General features: G+C 39.8%; 1 protein-coding gene across 1 annotated transcript in view; it reads right to left on the bottom strand.

The window, feature by feature from the left end:
• Positions 1-25,259, bottom strand: part of LOC139727958 (protocadherin Fat 1-like) — a 172,326-nt gene that overhangs the window by 80,050 nt on the left and 67,017 nt on the right. The window contains exons 3-4 of the mRNA XM_071638930.1: positions 16,747-17,061; positions 530-594 (exon numbers count right to left, since the gene is read on the bottom strand). Coding sequence (XP_071495031.1) covers positions 530-594; positions 16,747-17,061 — 380 coding nt within the window. The remainder of the gene's footprint in view (positions 1-529; positions 595-16,746; positions 17,062-25,259) is intronic.

Genomic DNA, 25,259 nt, shown 5'->3' with positions numbered 1-25,259 from the left:
GAGCTCAATCCATCAATCACGGGGCAAAACAAAGCACTCACCGGGAATGAGCGATACATAGCCACAGAGATATAGATATCTTGGCCTATTTAGTGGGCTACCAATTTTTGCATTGTCACGCCATGCCACATGTTCGGTGGTCATAGCTGGTCATATAGCTGTCGGCTGTCTCTATCTCTACTGCTCAGCCTCCTGGTTCTTGAATAATTCTGCGCTGCCTTTGTATGCCGACATTTATATTCCACATTTATCTGGAATATCTTAATAGGGGACCTACATCTCTCACATGAAATGTGCCCTAAATTGCTATCAGTGCAAAGAGAAGGACTGCATTAAAATGACAAATTTAAAGAAGAAGAAAAACAAAACTTGAACGCGTGACTGTGCATATCATGCCTGTTTATAAGTCCACATTGTGAGACATTACAGACAGCACACAAACACAAACACACAAACACACAAACACACAAACACACAAACACATATGAAAGGAAATATAGGCCTACATGACACAACGTATGATACAAACCTCAAAGTCGAGCTCGGAGCCCTTCTTCTCTCTGTCGATCACTTTCCCTGCAGTCGTGATGACACCTGCATAGAGAGAAAAAAATAGATGAAACGGTCAATACTTAATCATTATTCCAAGAAAAGTAACAAACAAACCAACAAAAAAGAAAACTCCCACAGATTTGAAAAGAGATGTATCAATAAAGTAGAAATAATTCAATCAGATCATTCATTCAAAAGAGAAAAACATTTCATGTAATTTCGAGACAATAAACTCATTTTCTGTCAGCCCCATTACATTATGACTGTCGTGCAATCGTGACATTGGCCTTCCTTTTCTTTATGAATACCCAATGGCAGCTGATCGAACAGTGTCTCAAAATCTAGAGATGGCTGCCGGTCACAACATCATCCACTAATGGAAAATTCTTTCAACAACAAAACCAAAATTTATATTCATAAACATAGATGCAAGAAATATTTTCACAACCTGCTGTAAATACATTGTTATGCAATATTGTTATCAATGACAATGTCATTGTCAATTTATTATGTTACTGTGTCTTCCAATAATGGATCCTGATGAAGAAAGCTGGTATAAGAGATAGAATGAAGAAACTACATCTCTGTGGAATATAATTTCATATGGCTATATACACATATTTTTATATATGACATCATAAACAATCATTTTACCATTAATTACAATTACAAATGACACCATTAATGACATTTATCCTGAATAATGTGTAAATTTATCTTTCAGAATGTTTCTGAACAGAACAGGAAGGAACAGAAAAAGAAAAAGGAAAAACAAGCAACAATAAGAAAGAAAAATATCAAGTATTCTTATCAATGTTGTTGTAATTGCTGTTGTAATTGTTGTTTTTATTATTATCATTATTATATCATCATTACTATTATCATTATTATTTTTATTATTATCATTATTATTATCATTATTACTATTATTATTATTATTATTATTATCATAATCATCGTCGTCGTCGTCGTCGTTATCATCATCATCATAACCATCAACATCATTATAAAAAGACAACATGGCAGAACACTAGTCTATTTCTCCTGTTCGTGATATGATTTCCAATAACCACAAAAGCATGTGATATAATTCACAAAATATCATCAGTCATATCTCATAAAAATCGGAAGAAAGATACAAGACCGACCAGTAAATTAACGCCATAAATCAGAAGGAACTGTATGATACTGGAGTGACGAAACTGATGACATATCTGGGTGATGGATTGATGAGGTGGACAAATTTATTGGCAAGGTAACCAGTCCTTTAATATTTTCCTGCCAAATACACAGCCAATTGTGGGATCATGAGTAGCTAGAAAACCAAAAGAGCAAAGGGGAGAAGGGGGTTGGGGGTTGGGGGAGAATATGGATTTGGCAAGCGAAATGAATAGCTCTGAAAATCTTGCTTCAAGGCGAGACAGCTGCAACGAGAAGCCAGGAAAGGGGGAATACGAAATCCAACTTTTTATGAGTGAATTCATCAACAAGGACTGACCAACAAGCATGGAAGAAGAAGGAATAAAACAAACAACATAAGAAAAACACAAAAACAAGAACCAAATCCTCCCCCCCCCCCCCCCAATCCTTACTGTCCACTCTGATATATCTACGAGAAATCCTAATAACATGTGGGGTTGAGAATTTGAAACACAGCAAATCAGAGCTGGTAAACGTGACAGCACTGAGAGGAATCAATTGCATGCATCTGATCTTCCTGTACCACTGGAGAAAGGATTTCATTTTATAATGCCAATTTTTAGTCTCAACTCAAGAAGAGATGCAGCTGAACGCTGATTCTCTTGCACATGTGCATGATAATGTCAAAGACAATCAGTCAACTGACACAATATTGTTCTTTGACATGTAATATCACAACTTTCACTCAAAACACAAACATACATATTCAAATGCAAATGGATGCATAAATATAATACAACTCCAGATATTCTACCCTCCTTTTAGCCTATTACTTGAATTCAGTTTAGCATTGCTTGAGATGGTGTTACAGCAAAAATCAAAAGACTTACATTAGATTTAAAAGTAAGAAGTCCTCCTTTGGGAAGAAGGGGTCTTGAATACAATGTGAATTATTAGATTCCTTGATAAAATCTCCCAAGACGTAGATATATCATAGGCCTACATAAGATTCCTTATCGTTTAACTAGCAATAAACAATTATTTCCATCATGAGGGCAACTGGAAAATCAATTTTGCTACTGAAGGGAAAACAAGATGTTTTTTATTAAATGATTTGGAATAAATATCATAAAAGCTGGAGTGTTCTATTAAAGAATGGCTGGACACAAAGTAATCTATTCATTAGTAATTTAGATAAATAAAACAATGCTTGAAATTTCTATGTGGCTATGAAATCTGCTTGTATGGCTGGGTAGACATAATACATGATGATGTAGGTATATTTCATGGGATCACTCTGGAATTTCATATCTGTGTGCACACATATGACTCATCTGGTACACTGGAATGCATCTGTGTCCAATCCGTGTTGAATAAACGGTACATGCAAATATGGCTTTATTTGCCATGCCATTATTCTCCAGGAAATATGACTTTGCAACCCTTTTAAGTGGGTCACTTGCTGGCATTTGACATCCCAATACAGACAGAATGTAACATCAGTGTTGGACTGACCCCGACCCTTAAATAGTTTTAATATATGATTAAATTCACACCTCAACACACCCAAGGAAATAATATCTTATGTTTAAAAATCCCGTCCATATGTATCAGATATCTCAGCCAGGTCTGTTTTTCAGATTGGCAGTAATACGCCAAGCACGCAGCAGTTAAGCCAAACGCTACTCGACACGACTTGCCGACAATCTTCTTTCTGGTCACGGTGACGGACAACATCCGCTGCCCCCGGAGTGGTGAGAGGCGGGGGCAGGTAAATGAAAACATTATTCATAATTCAACAGATATTTGATCAATCAGGGATCTGCTTTCCTACTTCATTGCAAACAAGAGCAAAGGGAAATGGATTGGGGGGGGGGGGCAGGGAGTGGGGTCAGAACTATTCTGCAGATGTGGCAATGAAGCACTAATCATCGTGACACTATAGTTTTTTCTCCTCTGTTTTAGTATTTCCTCTCTCCTTAACCTTGCCAAGAATTCAAACAGGAGCTCGAACAGAACTGTACAAAAGGAAAATATATTATAGTAATATAAATATACCTAAAGATACAATAAAAAAATATAATAAATGATATAATATATATAGGCCCTATATCTATGTCCATTCTTTGTATATTTAATTTTAAATCTTCACTGGGAGGGGGGGGGGGCGCAAGTTTAATGTCTTCAGTGACAGCAAGGTTTAACTCCATTAAGTTTGTTTAATTTGCTAGGTATATAATCTCCCAATAAACATGTTGGTATACAAAAGATCATACTTCCAAGGCATTGACCTTTTCCAAATGGCTCCTGTCCACGGATCAATGCATGCCAAGCTAATCAGCTTTTCGAGATTAAAGTTTGGAAAAAAAAAAGATTTGTGGGAGGTCATCAGCACATGACAGTGCTTGTCGTATTTTTGGACACGCCTGTAAATTCGTGCTACGGCCAAGTTCAACTCAAACTGTACATTGCGTGTGTTATGAAGATGAAAACCCTTTCACTTTATACCATTTATGGCAAAATTATATTCATTAGATGACAATTTGCATTGCATGGATTATGAGGATGGCATCTATAGATTCCTTATACTGTAGGTTTGCTTATTTCTACATGTTGCAGTTTTCAAATCACGAGGAAAGTAAACTAGGATTACATCTGCAATCAGAGGGTCTTGTTTGATAAGAATACATGTCTGAGTCCAGTCTTTCCTTAATCTGTCTTTTTCCCCCTCCTTTCCTATCAAAGGCGGCTTGTGAACACGACAGAAAAATGCGTGAACGAAGGAAAGAGACTGGCTGTAGCGATTACGAGAGAGTCAGGGGGGGACGGGACGGCCGTGCCCTGATCGATCTACAAGCTGGAGAGGGGATGTTTTTCATACCTTGGCCTTGTTCACTCCTATGCACCATACTCGGCCCCTGGGAGCCAAGTTGCCTTCTGATAAGATTTTTCCCGCTTAAAGTCAAGACTTCACTTTTAGTACATTACTGTTAATGAGTGCTATTACACTTTCAGGCTGCTCATCCTCTCTTTGGTAGATATTGAGTATGCTTGATGGGAGGGGGGAAAGCAAAACCCAAGCAAACCTAACTCACTTGCAATTCTTTGCACCTGCTCAACCAACAAGTATGATTGCATAACTACAAACAGCCATCTTTGACAAAATATGCATATGAATATCAATGAAGCAGTCTGCATATATCAAAGACATGCTTCTGGAGTTCACTCACAATTTTGTATCATTGCACTTCCCCTTTTGAGGAATATACCCATCAACACACATATAAACAATATCAATCTTTGGCCTATTTAGTCCAATAGGCCTACTTATGAAAATCACTCATCATCTGCGAGCATGGTATTGGTACAGCATGCAGCCCTCCACAAACTAGCCTCTTTCTATGTTCACTATTTCATAGTCTAGCTCACGCACGATTTCCCTTTAAGTTCTTTATGCTCCTTAAAGCTATAATTTCCGGGTAGAAATCCCTTGCTCCAGTCTGACATCTGATTAACGCTGGAAAGTGGTTCAGAGATCACCTTGAAACTTGTTCTGGTAAGTGGTGCAGCCATCAGGGGCTCAAGGGACAAAACACAGGTTTTGATCTGTGTGAGGTGAGGAGATATATCAAGGAGAGAACGTTGAAGTTCGGGAGTTGATCCGTGCCGGAAGGATAGCCGGTATCAACGAGAGTCTTTTGCAAGTAAAGCCAATCCAGGGCCCTAACTCAAGAGGACTTTGATGGTGGGAGCAATGAAGCAGGCAGATTAGGTGGAGAGCATGTTATTGCCCACGAATATTTTCTCAAGTAAAGGAAAGAAAACAGGCTCCTCCAAACATTATCATTTCACAGGCTCAAATTGACATCAACAGGGCTGACTTTTTTTCATTATTTTTTTTTCATTGGTAGGCTGTCCTATTTTCCACAGAAATCTACGCCAAATGTTCCCTGAGATTTTTCTTTCAAGTTGGAAGGCAAGACACAATGAAACTTGAAAAGCTGTGACCTGGCTTGGGACACATGAGCAAGCAAATGAGAAATACGATGAAAAGAAAGGGGGAAAAAAGTCAAGGCAAACACATCTAAATGGGAGAAGTCTGTATTTTGCAATGCTTCACTCTGCGTGGCTTGAGCGGACTTCCAGATTTCCCCTTTACAACAGAGCCACAATTCCATTGGCTCCAATCAGTGCATACATTGGACCCACTAACAGGTGTCAGACAACTTCAGAGGTTGATTACTATTGCACACCCCTTGAATTTTGCCTCTCAAGGCAAGGGACGGCTTCACCAAGGAAGTAGACATGTGCGCAACAGCTCGTCTGTAAGAAAGAGGCATGTTTTTTGTGATACATGGGATGCAGAGGATTTTCAGACTGGGGAAAAAAAAATCTCTCATATATGCATGCAATGTTCCTGACATGACTTTGTATTCAGGTTTAAGAGTTTAATTTTGAGCGTTTAAACACCAAAACGAACCACCTCTCTGACTGCTGAATGCATAGGCATACAACATTTGGTACAACTGCAATGGCTGTATGACAACTCCATTGCTTGCCTAGCACAGATGCAACCTTCAATCTTACTCTTGACTGACAAAAAACAACAACAACTAGATTAAGAATGCGTGGGCATTTTGAATACGCTCTCATACAAGTTCTTCTCATACAAATCTGAAACCTGTAATAGAAACAAGACGCCTTCGTAGGATTCTGCTCTCTGCCTGTAGACCGAAGCATCGTCCCTGCAGAAATTCCCAAACGATAAGTACATAAATACTATACATGTCAGTGCCATCTACTACAATACAATATCCTTCATACACACTGCTTTTTAAAAAGAATGGACTCTAAATTATCATGGTAAACCTCTACCCTTTCATTGCTGAATGACCTCAGTCTTTCTTTTTTTCTTAAATTGAAAATTACCACAGAATGACCATGCACTGCAAGCATCTCTGAAGGTTAAAAATTCTGTGAAGCCTACTGGTAATTTCCTCTGGAGGGACACAATTTTTTTGTGCCAACATAATCATCCTTGTATACTGAGGTCAGATGAGATGTTGAGCGTAAAAGGCTGTGGTTTAAAAATAATTTCTTTCCCATAACCTTTCTTGCAATTATCTCTTGATAGTTTTGATTTACCTAAAAAAACAGTGAAAAAAAAGAAAGGCCGATAGTGTACTTTAATAACCCGTTGAGGACGAGTCCTGAGTATAATCGGGCAGGTCTCTATGGGAAATGTGTGTTGTAGCAAAATCAGTCCACCCTAAATGGGTTAAAAGACACAGGCTATGAATATAACTCTACTCAACTACTATCATCCCTAACACTGGCTTCATCTGTACCGTACGGCAAACAGCTTTCTGCCCAAACCTTCAACAGAAGACATCGTTTTGTGGGAGGGCTGTTTACACAATGAATAAATGAGTCACTTGTGAAAAACTCTGTGGACTCCAAATCTGAAAATCTCTTCCTAATTCTGTTCAAAGCATAACATCTCCTCATCACTTGCTTTGGTTGGTAGAAGAAAAATAGAAATGGATTAACAAAATCCAATCTCCCATTTTCTACTCAGTTCCTTTTTAGAGTACATACTTTGTACGACTTCCCACACAGACAGGATGGTTTTTAAGTTGTGCTGGCTCCTCAGCTTCAAGATTATACTTTTATTTCCCTCTCCTCCTCTTGAAAAAGAAAAAGAAAAAGAAGAGATTACCAGATTTAAGAAGGAAGTCTGGACCCACCAACCTCCAAAACAAAATTTCACTAATCTGCTTGTTTACAAGAGGAAAACTTGTTGTGGGCGGGAAGGTTTCAAGAAACAAGTTAATCTCATGTGACCACCTTGTTTTCCAGCTTTCAAACACCTGCATGACTTCTACGTAGTTATCAGCAGTAATAGATTGGAATCTAGACTGGGTTACCCATTTGATTACAGAACGGAAAAACAAGTAATTCTCTAGTTTGTCGATGTGAAATGTGATACGCACAAAATGTATTGGTTCAGAAGCATTTTGTATACAAATGTCTGGAAGACATCCCACCTTTCATTAAAGATCTCTGATGTAACTCTGAAAAACCCCCAAAACTGCTTCCTTAATTTCTCATCCCATTATACACAGTGTCATGCTGATGGCTATTGGCCTTCAATATAACAATGCCATGGTAGTTTTGTTTCCATGGCAAGTAATGAATGTGGCAGTACTACTTTTTCTTTCTTCTTCTTCTTCTGTTGCAAAGGGATGCTATGTATAGAGGCCACAGATGCCTCATCATTCATTTCTTGTTTGTTTCTTGTCAAATGCATGAATAAATGAATGAATGATAGCTGCCTATCCATTTACACTTCTTCAAACGCCTGGCAGATCACACAGAACTTGCTACTGAACAGAATGCAAAGCATAGCAGTATATCCTTGTCACACCCACAGGCTAGATGACCCTATGCAGCAGCAATGGCATTTTGAGGGCCATGGTTCTGGGAAACTTAATAGACACATTCACACACAATGGTTTTTGCATCATAATGCAAAGATCTATTCTGTTTGCAACCGTTCACACATGCTGTCCAGGACAAATTATCGCAAAAACAAGTGACCAGAATTTGTCCCAGGTCATCTGAGCGTGCGTGCAGACCAACTGTGGCCAGTTACATTTTGGGATTTGAAAATGTAAAAAAAAAAACCAATAGAGTCTCCACGTGCCAATCACAAACATCGCAAAATAGAGCAAATTGTTGCAATATTTAAAAGAAGAATCAAGCAGGACTGATTTTTGCTTTGTGACAGGGATTGCTGTAGTTGACAATATTTGCGTGTGTGTCCAGACACACAAATAGAATTAACAGTATTAACATTGTATTGAAAATAAAAATGATTTTCTAAAAATGTTAATTTTCAGTGCATGTGAATGCAGCTAATAATTGCAACAGTTCCTTCATACTTCATACGATGCACACTATCACTGTGCATATTGCATGGGCCCATATATTTATTGTCTACGACAAATATAACAGGGTTCTCCTCTCATGCTAGCATTGCATAAGAGATGCTACAGTAGCTAGATTTCTTGTAACATTTTCTTCATATTTTTTTTTCCTGGTGAACATTGCAGAGAGTGAGAAAATCAAACAAGACATGGCAGCCTTCAGTCAGGCACTAATTGATTCCATTAAGAAGTGATGGCCCATCTAAGATGCCCCCCCCCCCCCCCCCCCATGGATTAGTCAGATTAGGTGCAGAGGGTAGCACTACATGTGCATTATGCTAGAGGTACAGTGTACTCCTGGCAGGCAATCTTCTTCCCGCTAATCAGCCTCAGTAAATATGAATTGTCCTCCTCATGGAAAAACACTCCTGTACAGAATGAAAATCCAAGGGTGAGGTTAAGCTGAGTGGTTTAAAAGACATCTTACCCCTCTCCCCCCCCCCCCCAAAAAAAGGATAAATTTGGCAAATCATGCAGGGACTCGAGGACAGCTTCTCACAACAGTAGGAACAATGAAATCATGTTTCCTTCAAAATCTTGAGACATTGATTCTATTGCAATACATTCCTTCCCTAGAGGGCGGCCTCACTTGTCTTCCCTAAGAAAAAGGAAAGGGCAGAGGGGAGGGGAAGGGGCGGATGAGTGAAAACTTTTGGGGCTTAGCATGCCTCCTCCTTCTCTGTGGTTTACCACACTCCATGCTTTCACATTGGATTAGTGGTATCTCCACATCCTACTCCATTCTAGATACTTCCTCAATTTACATTTTTCTCTCTTTCTTTGTTAGTTTAACGTATGTGGCGATGTGGTGACATCATGTTAAGAGGTTACTTGGGTGTCACTGCATTGTAGTGGCCACGATTGTGAAATGGCAAGAAATTGGGAGGCATTTGATGAGCTGCATCTAACAATGGAACTACGTGTTTTGCCTGCCTGAAAAAGGCCTACTGTCCAGAGAAATCTTGCCAGTATCGATCACTAAAAATAGAATTGACAAAAGAATTTATAGCAAGTAGTAAATTGATTGATAAAAATATGCAAGTTATAATTACATATAAGTATCATGAAATGCTCAGCACTGGCATTCAGAAATGGAATTGTAGACAGAAACGATGGGGTTTGGTCCTAAATATGGGTGGATTCATGCCACCTACCACAAATGCTAGAAGTAAGCTTAAAACTGGCCAAATTTATGCAGAGCATTGTAAGATACAAATATCTATGCCAATTCAACTGACTGACAGGCATGCCTATTTGCAGTCAACATAATTGAGAAATCAGAGAATATAATACCATCTTATTATGAGAAATCCACATAACGGCTTACTTGCCGAATCACTCAACAACACTACAGTTCATTTCTGTGAATTTTCTCTTCCAATTCTGCAAGCTAAACATAATGCACAAACAAACACGTGCACACGTGGCGTTGCACTTGAATAACACACTTCAAGGTTTGCAACACACAAACGCAACCCAGAACATACTTTCTCCATGAAACTTCCCGTCTCCCGTTTGCAGCTAAGTGCCATGTATTTTCATCTCTGCAAAATATCATCCAAATCACATTGCAGAATTCAATAAAAATTGATTCTGCAGGCGGCAATCTCCTTTGCGATGCGGTTAATGCAAATGTTTTCTGCAAGGCCTGCAGAAATGGAGCACAAAAACTAAAAAAACAAAAATGTTTCCCCTCCATGTCTACTTTGCATCCATGGGTGAAAGTTGTGAATCGGCAAGATTTAACCCTTACAGAGCTGTTGCCAACACAGAATGTCAAGGATACAGAGACAATACACAAAGGCAAACAGGTTGATGATGATTACAGCTCACGTACAGCAAGGATTCAAGAGTAAGTACGATGCTGACTGTTTTGCAAGGTACACAGTTGTATTTATTTTTGCACATTTTGTGAGTCGCATGCCCTTCATGAATTTTGCAACATGCAAAAAAAAAAAAAAATCAACTCTGATTCCTACACGAATGCGACATGCATGCTCCGTTCAGTGCAGTACTCATCAATCGCAACTTTAACCACTTGTGAAAGTGTCAGAAAGTCCTAATTTGACTTGTTAAATATATGGTGCATACAATATATATGTTTGTTTCTTTGTTTGCTTGTTTAGCGGAGGTGGGGGGGGGGGCACGTGGATCAGGGTAGGGTGCATTGAGGGAGACAAGAAAGGTTTCCATCAGGTTATTGACCCTCAGATGACGAATGAAGGCGGTAAAATACATCCAACAGCTAGGCAGGTGCAGTGATATAAACATGCATTGGTAAAAAGGCAGTGGAAAACAGGGTCATGCTTTGATGATGATAACAAGACAACAACAGATTAAGGGGACCAAAAGAATGGGACAGCGGGAAGAATACACGAGAGCATCAATGGATTTGAGAGGGGATTTGGAAATCCAGCCTTTTTAGCCATCTGCGGATATGAACACATGTTCTTAGAGGGATTTATTCCTAAAAGCAGAGGGAAAATGAAAAGCCCAGACAAGACAGTGAAAGGATTCGTGAAGTCAGTATTTTAGCGATTCTCTCTCTCCCTCCCGAGAAGCATCGACAAAAGGTAACCACAGGCATGCAAACTCGCACGTCACGGGGAGGAGAAGTAGAGTGTGAATACGGTGTGCTGCCCTCGTTGTTACGCGATATGTAAGATGAGGCAATAAACAAGAAGATTTGGGGACGGTATTGATTCAGCCACAACTAGTGCCTTTCAGCTCCGGTCATCCTATGGTGTTACACTCTACTGCAGACCACATGAAAAGGATGAAGGGGAGGTAGTCTGCTACAACTAGACCCTTGGCTTCATTTATATGACTTCTAAACCATTTCCAACCACTGTCCAATACATACGGCAATACATTCTGATTCTTGTTGAACTTTCAAGGAGAAAACTTGCGACTACAGGATGAATATGACGCCATCAACTGTGGATTTGCATACAAAAAATAGAAGAAAGAACTCCTTTGCAAGTACCTTGAATCATATTGTGGTCTCATAACCTCATTAACAAGGACACAGGGCAAATGGTTTGAGACCATTTTATTTCCCGGCAGACTGCAGTGAAGACTAAAACACTGCCAATGCATGTCAAGCATGCTGGGAGATACAGAATAGCACAATCAGGGAGCTTCTTCCGAATCGTGTCTTCCTCACTGTCTTTCTTTCTTTTATTATTCCTTTTTTTTTTTGGTGTGTGTGTAACACGAGGCAACACATGCGCCCCAGTTTCTCTTCTCCGGCCAATTATCGACCAAATTCCGATTTTTTTTTGTGGGCGACCCCCCTTCTCCTTCAAGTAGATTTGGATAATGAGTCTCGGGAGCAAGCTTTTCTCTTCTCATCTCCGTAATAAGCTTACATATGTGCAGACCGACCAGACAACCTGAACCCATAGAACAGTATAATCCTGCCTGATGAAAACCAATATCAAAAGAGGGAAGGTGGGGGGGGGGGGGAGATGGGGTCATGGGGGAGGGGGGCTGTGGGGAGACTGAAGAGAAAAAAAAAATGCATAAATGACCAGATTATGAATCCTTCTAATTCATGTACGGGAGTGGTATGCCAGTCTTTGCATTCGTAGGGATTGTCAAGAGTTTAATCCAAAGCTTGTCAAGGGTTTCGGTTCTTTCTGGGCCAGTCGTAAACAGCACTTGTAGAAAGAGTTCAACAAGGTAAAGGAACATGTTTGGGCACACGTTCAAATGAAATTTGGACTGTGGGTGTAGGTGGCCATAGGAGTGATCAAAAACTAAATCTCATAATGACATGGAGAAAGAGGGGAGGGGGACAAAACACAGTTTGCACTGAAAGAGAAGTACCAATGCAAATGTTTTTCGAGCAATACATCTTATGTCCAGTCACTACGCATGTTCTATTTCCCTACTTCTTGCAGTACGTCGCATCCGTCCGTCCCCCGGAAAAATACACAACAGTATTTGCTATACCGGGACCTCCTACTATGCCCCGTGCATTGTTTAATTTCCTTTCAGGGCCATGGAACTGAGAAAACACAAAACATTTTCAGCTGATAGGACCTTTCTCATCTACCATGAATCTCGCCCTCACAGATGTATTTTGCTCTGCTTTTATTTTCTTTTTCTTCTAATCCCCTCGATATAGATCGCAGTCCCACTGGCATCAGGACACCTTTCAGGGACGCAAGGTCACATCGCACCCAGCTAACCTACGGTGGTTCGACGATTTTGCCTTTCGCCACGAGAACGATCAATACAGCTCTTTCTTCTCCCAGCACATTCACACCAGCTACGAAAAATCATTACTGGTGAGAAAGGCACAGTCCTTTGTTTCCCCATTGCATTGCCATGCCTATATATTCATACATCCGAGATAGGTGTGGCAGCCTACAAAATGAAAAAGGCACTGATATTGCGCTGCACAGGTGCATCTGTTCCTTGCCACTAACATTTTGTTTTTCTGTATTTTTTTTTCATTCTCCTTTTTTTCTGCATTGCTATACACTCAAAAATTAAATATTCAAGACCTGAAATAAAACTATTCTTTTCACAATATACAGCCTTTCAATGAAATGATCAAACTAAAAGTAAACACACATTGAATTTGGGCTGAAAAACAATGAGTTTGTCCTTTATTGACGGTGTTCTCTGCCATTGACAAAAGCATAAATTGCCAGTCTTTTCAACCTTCAAATTGCGTTGCAACTGATTGACAAATTGCCCTTCATCAGCATATTAAAATCAGCACCAATTATTCAATGCTAGGGGTAATGTTTACACTAAAAACAACTCGACAGGGCAAATCGCCAATTTGAATATAAATTGTGTGAATTACATCTCATCTGATTTACAGGAGGGGAGGGCTGATTTCTTTTTTTAATCACCTAAGTTTACAAAAAGAAAAAGAAGGAAAGGTATGTACTCTTGTATAACAAATATTTCCAATCAAAAGAATCTCCTTGGGATGCTTTCATGATATCATGCTTATGCAGTGCTGTACCAGCAAAGAAACAAGTGAACAGATCACAGCAAAGGCAAAATTATTTAAGCCCATACTATGCTCTACAAACTATCACGATGAATATAAAACAGCACACACAAGGAAACAACAGCAAAAGTAGATAGACTAATATCATGATGGATGAAGGTAGATATCATCACATAGAAAGCCAAGAGATGCAAGATTAAAGGGATGTTATAGCTTTAGTTGAGATGGGGATTCAGATTCTAACTCCTTGCAAGATAATTAGAAACCTCTTATGAAATATTAAAGAGCATACAATGCTAAGAGGAATTCACAGTTTATTTGATGAAAATCAGTTTTGAAATGGCTGAGATATCCAAAAAACAAAGTAAAACAAAGAGGTCCTCAAGGTGGGACCCACCTTTAATTAGGGCCTTTTTGTTTTTGGATATCTCAGCAATTTCAAACCCAATTTTTATCCAAAAAAAAAAAACACCTTTGAATTTCTCTTAGAATTGTATGCCCTTTCATATTTCCTAAGAAGTTTCTCATTAACTCACAAAAAAGTAGGAAACCTGAAGCCCGATCTCAACCAAAACCCAACCATCCCTTTAACATAAGAGTACGATAACAGTGGATAAAAAACTAGAAATGTCGCTTTGGCGACTGGTATGCCTCCGCCATAATGCATGATTTTCCCAATAGGTCTAGATAGTACATGTGGACAATGTGTGATTACATTTTCACAAAATTGGCAAAATATTGAAATGACAAGTTTGTCACAAATGTGTTGAATGTTCACCTTCCTTGACCTAGGTTTAATTGGATGAATAGGAGAGCATGTAACTAGGGATTTAAGGACTTTAACTCGACTTTGACCCATTCATACATTTAGGCATTGAGTAATTTTCAAGGTACAGGTGTGGAGAAAAAGTGCAATTTCTGAATTGAATAGTAAATTGTTACCATTTTCATCTGGCCCTTGACCCTAAAATTCATAAGATAATCACTTTCAGGTAGAACATGCATAATATGTACTAAGTTTCAAGATAACTTGAGCCACTTCCGAGGTATGGAGGAAAAAGTTAGTTCAGCACTTTCACTTGATCTTTGACCTTTTGACCTTTGAGGCAAAAAAAGAAGAAAAAAAAAACTTTCCAGAGAATTTCTATTAGGTTACACATGTATGCATGTATACACCAAGTGTAAAAAAAAAAATAACCCTGCTGGCATTGCATGATAAGAGGGAAATAGTAAAATTTTGAAGTGTTGCACTTGACCTTTGACCCCTGACCTGAACCCTACATTCTCTAGATAATCACTTCCAGTCAGTATATGTATATACTATGTTCCATGAAGATACCTTGAACAATTTTCCAAGGTATGGAGAAAAAAAAAAGAAGTTTTAATATTTTTACTTGACCTTTTGACCTTTGACCTCATGACCCAAACTTTTACCAGAGAATCTTGATTGGGTAATACATGTATACACTAAGTTTCAAGAGAATATCTTCAGGCATTCAATAGATATGGTGGAAATAGTGAAATTTTATGTATTTGACCCTGACCTTTTGACCTTTGACCTTTGACCTCATGACCCAAACTTTCACCAGAGAATCTTAATTGGGTAATACATGTATACACTAAGTTTCAAGAAAATATCTTCAGGCATTCAATAGATGTGGTGGAAATAGTGAAATTTTATGTATTTGACCTTGACCTTTTGACCTTTGACCTTGAGCATGTGCACCCAAAAGTTGGTAGGCACAACTTCACCCCCTAATACACATACATGCCAAGTTTCATTAGGATACCTCAACAGGTTTTGATAGTTACCTTGTCCACAAAATTCATTACGGACGGACGGAAGGACCGACGGACGGACGGACGGAAGGACGGACGGACGGAAGGACGGATGGACGGACGGACGGACGGACGGACGGACGGACGGACGGACAACCCGAAAACATAATGCCTCCGGCACCACTTCGTGGCGGAGGCATAAAAAAAAGAGTTACCAAGAAAAAAAAAAGCATGAGGACAGAAGGAGAGATCTAAAGAGATATATAGGACAGATAAGCAGAGAACAAAATGGAACAATGAAGAATATGGGAAAAAATGCAAATGGAAACGACAGCCATTCTTGATACTGCCCTGTCTCTACATTTGAGTAACCTTGCTCAATAGAAACTTCCTGTCCTATTCAGGGGTACTGAATGAGTTTGGTTGCACTGACTTCCGTGAATTGCACGTAGAGCGTTTTGCAGACAGATTTTGGGATCTACTCCTGATTTCTCCCTCCCCCCCCCCCCCCCATCACATAAATGAGGTGCCCTGTCAGCACATCCTCTCACAGAATACATTTTTTTTAAACTATGGAGCTGCAAAATCTACCACCAAAGATACTGCTCTGTCACTTTTGGTTTTTAACATAAAAATGACAGATACAGTATAACAGTTCTCTAGCAGACCTGTGTTCAAACAGGCAGTAATAACCCTGAGAGTAGTAGTCATCTTCTGAGTCCAGCCCGAATATGTACACCCAGGATTTTTTTTTTTTAGGCTAATACTAAGACAATGAAAAATCAGTGCTCATTTACATCATTACAGGGCAATTTGTCAATCAGATGAAGTGTTTATCTGGCCACAACTATCGTATTTCAATAGTAGTGTTCATAACCAATACGTAATATATGTATATTTTTTTACTTTCTCTCACCATCTCCCATCCCATCCCCCCACAATCCAAAGATGACCCCAAACATACGAATTGAAAATCAGAGTAATTGGTCAAAGATAAATGAACCCAGTTCCATGTTTAAACACTAAACAGAACACCCAAATTTTTCATAGGAAAAAAAAGGGGGAATCAAAGACATCTCGAATTTACCCTCTCCTTTTATGCTCAGAATTTGACCGATATGCAATGATATTCTATGGCTGAACTATCATTTTTATCAAATTTACAACTAATCAAAACATATGATCACACAGCTGTATGATTATGAAATGAGCAATAACAACAACAAACATGTTTCATTAGCAAGCACTGGGATGTATGAGAAAAGACTGCACAGTGACAAAGACCTACTGTAATTATGTATGTACACATACCTGTTCTCTCATCAATGGCAAAGTATTTGCGCGCCGACCTGGTCTTGATCGCAAACGTCAGGTTACCCTGCGAGGAGATGTCCGGGTCCACCGCCTCGATGGTAACCACGGAAACGCCCATGGGGCTGTTCTCCGGGATACTGGCCCGGAAGACGGGCAGGGTGGGCAGCGGGGGGTTGTCATTGATGTCCAAGACCTCGATGAAGACCTGGACTACGGAGTGGAGCGGGATGGCGCCGCGGTCCTGAGCGTAGACGGTCAGCCAGTAGTAGGGGATGCTCTCCCGGTCCAGTTCCTCCGTGGTACGGATCACTCCTGAGAGAACGAGAAAATTGGAAGCATTCTTTAACGCACTGTTTTATACCAGCATTCAGAGGTTCAAAGGCAGAATGTGCAGACGGGACAGATGTCTCTGACCTGTGGTTATGAGAGTAATATCAATCATCTGGATAGATTTGGCCTCAAAGAGGCACAACCACTATCAAACACATGGTACTGTAATATAGGAAAAATAAAACTATCATGCATGTACCAGGACGCTTCTTTCTGGATAGAAGAAAATGGAGTGATGTCAGGGTTTTCACCTTTTCCCCCTGGTTAAATGATTAAATGCATATATCACAGAAGCGGGGTCCTGTACCAACCCAAGTGATAACGACCAATGATGACATCCTTTTGGAATAAAATGTGATACAAGAGGGTGAGGAATTTCTGGACGTCAGGCGATTAACAGCATCACCAGGAAATTTGCATTCAAACTGACATCATCCCTTTTAATAGTGGCAAGGAGCTTTAGATTTCATACCAAGATGCAAATTGGGTTATGATGCCAGGTACTACAAAGAAACTTGTCAGGTTATTGAGATTTGAGGTCAAGAATTCCCTTCGTCCACTGGTGACTGCAGTCGAGGTCATTGCGGGAAGGGGATTGTGGGTAAACTTGAGGTCAATGTCTTCTGGGGTGGGAATTGAAACATGAAATATATAACATAAACTATACTGGTATCAGAAACCAGTGTGGCAGACAGATTTGTCAAATTATGTGTAAAGGATGTTTTTGTCTTTTCTGTCAAATGTACACACCAAGGTTTGTATCACTTTAAAAAAGTGCTAAAGGATATACAAGAGAATAAATGGAAATGTTTCAAAATAGATCACCCAAGGAAATACATGACCCCTGTTACACCCTAATGTACGTCTACCTTTTTTCTCACAGTGCAGGGATTCCGATCCTCACAGCTCTACCAGTAGTCTACATGATGAGCCAGGGTTAAAGCATGTGCTTCGCTAGATAATACCAAGTCATAAATACACTCAGCTACATGAACACTGCTATCACTTCCACTTTTAACAAACGAAATAACAGAGCTCTTGTAACACTTCATCGCGACTGCACTCTTGGTCGAGTATTTCACGTTAACCCCCTTTTCCCCCTGCGGTGTCGAGGATGTGCTGTCGATTTCAAAAACGCGGCAACATCAATTAGAGCAAAGAATTTGGAACTATCAAATTCGTCTGTGACAACATCAAGCCTATCTATCAAAGCGGAGTGGAAATGCAATTAGTTTGCTGTGTATAGTTTTTAGCACACAAACCCCCCATGAAATGAGAAACCCATGTGGCACTGGTGCTGACTAGAAGTAGTTCATCCTATTCAAACAATTTCTCAATGTGTATCACATCTTCTGCATACTGTAAACTTCTTCATTTTTGCTCAATTAAATTTGGCTCTGAGCAGTAAAAAAATATTTGCTTATTCTTGAATTTGAGATGCCCAATTGCTTTACTTGTATGTTTTCATCCAATTCACACAAGACAGAGTTTGACATTCCCACGTATAAAAATCAATGTACTGATATACATGTACACAAACAATCCATATGGCCTTCAGAGAAAGCCACTAGCACACATAAACATGCTCAACCGAATACCAGGACAAACGCACAAACACATAGGCTACTACTGTAAAAGTGCAAATTTCCGTGTGAGTAACTTTTCACGCTCGGCCACGTAAGATGAATTTTGTGTGCTTTTTATTTCTGTGGAATCACAATAATAAACTAGTTTTACATATAACAAGCAGATGAATTTGTAGGCTTCTATTTTTGTTTCACGTTGCATGAAAATTTCCCCAATGCAAAAACTCCAGTTTTACAGGTGTAGCTCTTGTAATACTGTAGTCATAAGCTGACGAAGAAAATCATGAAGATATTTTGGCAGGTTTTAGGATTTGCATTTGGTAAAGGTAGCACGAATTATTGCACCTTGAGAATTTCTGTATTTACACTACATCAGACTTTCAACACTTTGACTTGTGTTGATTCTCTACTCCCATTTAAATGATGAGAAAGGAAAGAGAGAGAGAGAGAGAACACTTCAGGAACTTTTGCTCTCTTCCTCCAAAAAGGACCTGGCATTTCTCTTTGGCAAGCACTCTCCGTATCTTGAGATGGCTTGATATCTCGGGACTGAAATAGCGAAGCAGGATAAACTGCTCTGTTCACATGGGAGGAGATTAGCACAGATAACCTGGTTTTCAACAATCAGTCTGCTTTGTACCAACTATCACATGTTCATCAAATTCAATAAATGTAGATCCTCTTTTGGCTGAAATTGATCGTTAAAGGCTTGATCATGACATTATGCAACTCGCTTATATCTTCCTAAAAGCATTGTTTGTTATAAAAATAGGAATTCCAAACTGTCTAAAGTCTTCACAGTGACTTCAAATTACTTTTGCGGATACATTGGAAGAGGACATGAGCTTTAGAAATAACAAACACTAAGAATTTTGCCCCCCAAAAAGAGGAAAAAAGAATACCTATATCAGGGTACGCTTACAGAATTAGCCCCATCATGGTCCCATACATCCAATTCCACGTCAAGTTTTTGAAGACACTGTGAACTACATAACAAGGACACAATTGTGTCCCGGCAATCAAGGCATTACATCTGATGACGGAGCAGAGCTCATCCTCTTTCATTCCAGTAATCTCACTTGGGGGCTGACTTGATGAGAGCTATATTTAACCATCATCGACTCTCTCCCCCATTCACTAAGTGATTCTCCGGCTCTCTTCATGAATGCATGATGATACATGAATGGTAGGGCAGTTTAAAGAGGGGGGGGGGGGGTGAGTGGGATAGAGGGGAAGGAGAAGGCGAGAGGAATTCGGATGCAGAAAGACTTCTGTAGAGGGACACTAGCAAATGTTGGTTGCAAGCATCTTTTGGCATAGTGAATGAAAGCTCTTCGAACACATTTGATACCGGAGCAATGAATATTTGATACAGCTGCCTCAATATCGTTAATATTACATGACTCGGTTTATCCTTAGATGACATTCTAATCGAGGGGGAGGGGTCCGGGAGTGTAAGTGAGAAATGAGGCACATGTGTGTGTGTGTGGGGGGGGGGGGGGGGGGGGAAGGGTGGCAACAACAGCCTCCCCCATGCCACAGAGCACAGGCAACCAGGTATTTTTGGGCCAGTGATGCTATGGGGAGGTGAAGGGGGAATGACCTTGTCCATTGCAAGAGGATGCATGCAGGACTGAACATTGCCAGTTCCTGCCTTGAGGAGATGCTGCCATGTCCAAGTGGTAATGACCATTTCCGCACCTCTTTTTCTTTTCCATCCAATGTAAAGGTATTGTTGGATACATTCCTCTTTTTGGGTTTAGAACAATCCATCTCTTACACTACTACAGAGTTCCAGCTGCACTGTAGTGTAGGGGCCTCGAGATCTTATGTGCTCATGATAGCTTCTTCTGATTTTTATTTCATCAACCCCTCTATCTTCCCATAGTTTCTTCATGTTTGCGATCTTATCCTCTTCTTTCCTTGTCCTCCTCATCTTTTTAGTCTCTTATTCTCTATCTTTATATTTATCTATATTTGCATCTCTATCTTTCTATCTATCTATCTATCTATCTATCTATCTATCTATCTATCTATCTATCCCTAGCCATCTACATGTATCTATCTCTCAGCTGAGTTAAATACACATTGGTCTGTTCTATTTTTATCAACAGGACATTAAATAATCAACACACAAGTTATTTAGGAGCAGATAATGACTGAAATTCTGCTGAGTTAATCACAGCCTCAGGATCACTCCCCCTTCCGCAACCTCCTTCCAAGGATGTCTTTCGGTTCCTTAGGAGGGCACCATGGATGTTACCCCCACCTCATTAGTACCTCCTTCCTACTCCCTCACAACAGTTCAGTGATCTCAGTTTCGAGACTTCGTCTCCATGCATATAATTCTCCACACGCATCCTGCCCCTTCTCCTCCATGTACAAACTGGTTGCACCTCATTCCCTCATTTTCCATCCCCCACAATCTATCTCTAGTTACTCCATCCAAGGCAAAATATAAAACACCACTGATGCAGACAGAATCTTTTTCAAGTTTGCCCTTCTCTGTGATAAGTTAGGCCACAGCCACCATTTTTAATTCTTTTTTAAATTTTTTTGAGCCTGAACACGAAAATGCAACAATCTAAAATTTTCTTTAAAGATAAAAATCTGAATGCACATCTCACGCTCACTGCTCTTTTGCATCTACGTCACCCAACCGAGTGCCTCATTTATTGACATATCTGTGAGAAACAAATGGCCGGCAAGAGGTCGAAGAAAAGAAAGGGTGAAGGGGGGGGGGGGGGATGACGTGGGGGGGGGGGAGGTGGGGGTCGACATTGAATCAGGCGTATCCAGGGGATTTCACAGGGCTGGTTTTAATTACACTGGTGGCATTGTGGTCGAATGTTTGCATTAGTTCTTGCAGGAATTCCTCAAGAATTATGAATCACACGTTGGGGCGTGAAAAGGAAGTCGCGGCATTCAAAGTGTGCATACACTGATGGGGATTTTTCATTCCGTGGTTGGGTGGGCTAGCTTTACAAATCATAAATTTTCTCTCTGGCATTACCTTTCAAAATCCTCTCATCATTCATTTAAAGGTTCTGAGCAAATTGCATTCACAAATTCAGATATGAATTTTCATAAAAATCTCAACAAGGGACCTTGAATTTCTCACAAGCTTAGGATCTGTCTCCTCTCAGTTTATACCAGTAATCCTTGTAACAAAGACCAGTTACAGCTACAGCATGTACAATCATTAGCCCAACAGATATATTCCTAATTCTAACAGATATATTTTTAATTTGGCATTAAATGTGAGCATTACTGCCCTACTTTTGACTACGAGAAAAAAATCCTGTAGATTTGAGCTTGTTGAAAGGGAGGAAACTAAATGAATTTGAGAACTATAAGCTTTCATGTGAGTGGGGTTATGACATTGGATAAAACAGTTCTGTTTGTTTGGTTGGTTGGTTGGTTTTATAAATCTGTGTGTTAGTAAAACATATTCTAATATGAAAATCATTGTGTTCATGGACCCCCATTATGAGCTGTTCTTCTTGGGGTCCATGACCATCATTCATATTTTTTATTTTATTTTATTTTATTTTATTTTTTTTTTTGGGGGGGGGTCATATAGTATGCATGTATTTCACTTCAACTATCACATCAAATTGTAATTTAACATTGTTCATAATCATTAATTTGCATTAATCAATGAGTGATTGGGTCAAATAAATTGAAATGAATTGAATTGAACTAAATCAAGGAAGTGGAAGAGAGAGAGAGAGAGATATGGTATGATTCCTGAAGGTTACTGGCTGGTCATAGTAATGTAGTATCATCATCATCATCATCACCATCATCATCATCATCACCACCATCACCACCATCATCACCATCATCACCATCGTCACCACCACCATCACCACCATCACCACCATCACCACCATCACCACCATCATCTCCACCACTGTCATATCATCACCATTATCATCATTTTCATTATGACTTTAATCATTATCAATTGCATCATCAACATCGTTATAATTACAATCATTTGAGATCTTCTTTTTTTCAGACTGTTTGACTTATGTTGATTTATGCTATCACGTAACAGAGATTCTACAAACTTGAGATTGACTCGTCTTCTAAAAACAAAGGGCCTGCACTGCACAAAGTTCATCATTTTTCTGTATGTGAAAGTGGATGATGAATCTCATGAAAGCAACACATGAAAATCGTCATCCATCTCAGCTTGAGACAAGAAGAAATTCTCATATGTTACGCTCAGTTTTTGGTGTACAATATCTCCTAAAACTATCACAATTTTGGCCTCTTTTAATACCAATATCACAATCAGTGGCAACTTGTACAATGCGAGCCCAAGATTTTCTTTATGAACGCATATCACAATCACTGCATAATGCACCATTAGTCATCAGCGAAACAATCAGGAATTATCCCCTGTACGCTACAGTAAAAAAAAAAGAACAAAAAAGAAGGATCCACGGCCAGGCCTCCATATATTACAGCTTTATGCAGGCACGCATTTTGCCATCTTCCTCAATACTTTCAGCTCTTCTGTAAATTGGGGCACACGGCAGCTCTACCCGCAACTAAAAATCACAATTCATTATGCATTATCTAGCGTCCGCATCTCAAAAAATTTCCCATCCGCCCCACACACACACAAACAAAATACATATAAGTAAATTTACAGCTGAAATCAAATTTGTTTGCAAATCAGAGCACCTGCATCTTTCGAACAAGCAGGGATTACCAGATACAGCAAAGAAGATGTGAGCTCTCTAATGGCTGAGGCCCACTACCCACGTGCCCATCTACCAGCGCCCATCCATCCACCCACCACATCTGCCCAGACTCCGTGTCTGAGCACCCTGGACGGAGCGTAATGGCACTGGTCTCGCCCACCCCCCTCCACCCAGGAAGCTAGACATCTGGCTCCCAGTCGTCGCCCCAGCGAGACCAGCCAATCCACTCCCAATTCAGAGAACGAGTCGATAGTCAAATTCGTTTGACAGGAGACTGGTGGAATGAGGCTTAAAAGGTGGAAAAGAAAGAGAGGGATGGAGAGAGAGGAGGCGAGGGAGGGGGAAGGAGAAGTCATAGGAGAGAGAAAGAAAACTGAGAAAAATCTTCAGAAAAGACAGAATTTGAAAAAAAAACCTGTCCTTGCTTTCAGTAAAGTCATCATCTAAATTTCCCCGGTATTCAGATGTCAAATCGATTTCACAGGGAGCAGACAGGGTTCGGAAGCATTCAACTTTCTTCCTGTATTTTGATTACGGGGGGGGGGGGGGGGGGGGGGGGGGGGGGCAACTGCTGTCAATATAGTCTGAATCTAAATGGCTAGCTATGACTGAACACTGATGTGTAATAGCTTCGACAGACTCTTCAAAATGCATCAAATTTTAAGGCCTCAAAATGTTCCACTTTCTGCTATTTTCTAATGAAGACGACAAAGGGGAAGAAAACAAGATAATCCCTGAAATACCTTAAATCTATAATTGAGACATGTGCGTATGTCTTGGGACAGTAAAACAAACTTCAGACAAATTAAACTCTGACTCATCTATGCAACAGCTTGGCTTTGTTTATCAATTACGGGGGGGGGGGGGGGGGGGCCGCGGGATTATCACCATCTGGGAACAAGGACATTATATGTCCTACTGTGACAACTTTGAATTATGATTTGGGCAAAGACATATTTCACACCCTGACCAATTGCATATCTCAGCTGAGAAATGGGAAGACCACATCAACAATGCACTAGCCCTACGCTGCTACTTGCATATAATACTCTTGTACGTGGCAAATATTTTGTGAATCGGAGCTTGTAATACAATTTTTGCCAGCGGTTACAATTTGCAATCGAGAAAATTCACAGCCATGGAATAAGATGAGAATATCATCCCTTTCCACAGAGTAAAATTGTCCATTTCCTACCTTGGAGACAATATACACTGCATTTGTGCTACAGGGAGGCAATATATTGGTGTGTTGTTATTTCAGTGAATATTCGCTGACATGCCAAATTCACAAAAATGAGACCACAGCAAAATAAAGAGCATAATGTGATAGTTTTGTTTTGTGTGCCAGAATAAAGAGTGCCCTGACCTTAACAAAGCTGCAACCATGTGTGTGTGTGTAAAATGTGCCCCTTACAAAAAGACTTGTGATGGAATATGTCTGAATGCAGAAATACTCTTGATTTCACTCACCTCACCTGTAATAAAACACACATGCAGTCCTGTAAAATCCTGAGCAGCACACTCACACCCACATCTAAACACACTCTCATACACTCACTTTTTCTTGATCTTTTTCCCAAAAAAAAAATTGTCCCGCTGCTTATATCTATTCAATTTACATCAAAAGATGCTACACGCGTAGCTCACCTCATGACAGTGGCATTAATAGATTCCCACAAATGTTGCCAATTTGCTAACTGAAACAAGGTTTGCTCGGAGAAAATTGGCGCAGAAATAGCCAAGATATGCATGCATGCATAAGTTGAGTCCATTTTAAATGTCATTCGTGTTAATCTGACATGCCTGATAATTGAAAGAAATGATCTAGACTCCATTAAATAAATAGCCCTGATGTCAATGTTCATAGCTATGGGCA

The sequence above is a fragment of the Diadema antillarum genome, unplaced genomic scaffold (genome assembly GCF_040938485.1).
Source record: "Diadema antillarum isolate AM-2024a unplaced genomic scaffold, OU_Dant_1.0 seq00000160_RagTag, whole genome shotgun sequence".
NCBI classification, from domain to species: Eukaryota; Metazoa; Echinodermata; class Echinoidea; order Diadematoida; family Diadematidae; genus Diadema; species Diadema antillarum.
This window is presented reverse-complemented; position numbering and strand designations above follow the sequence as displayed.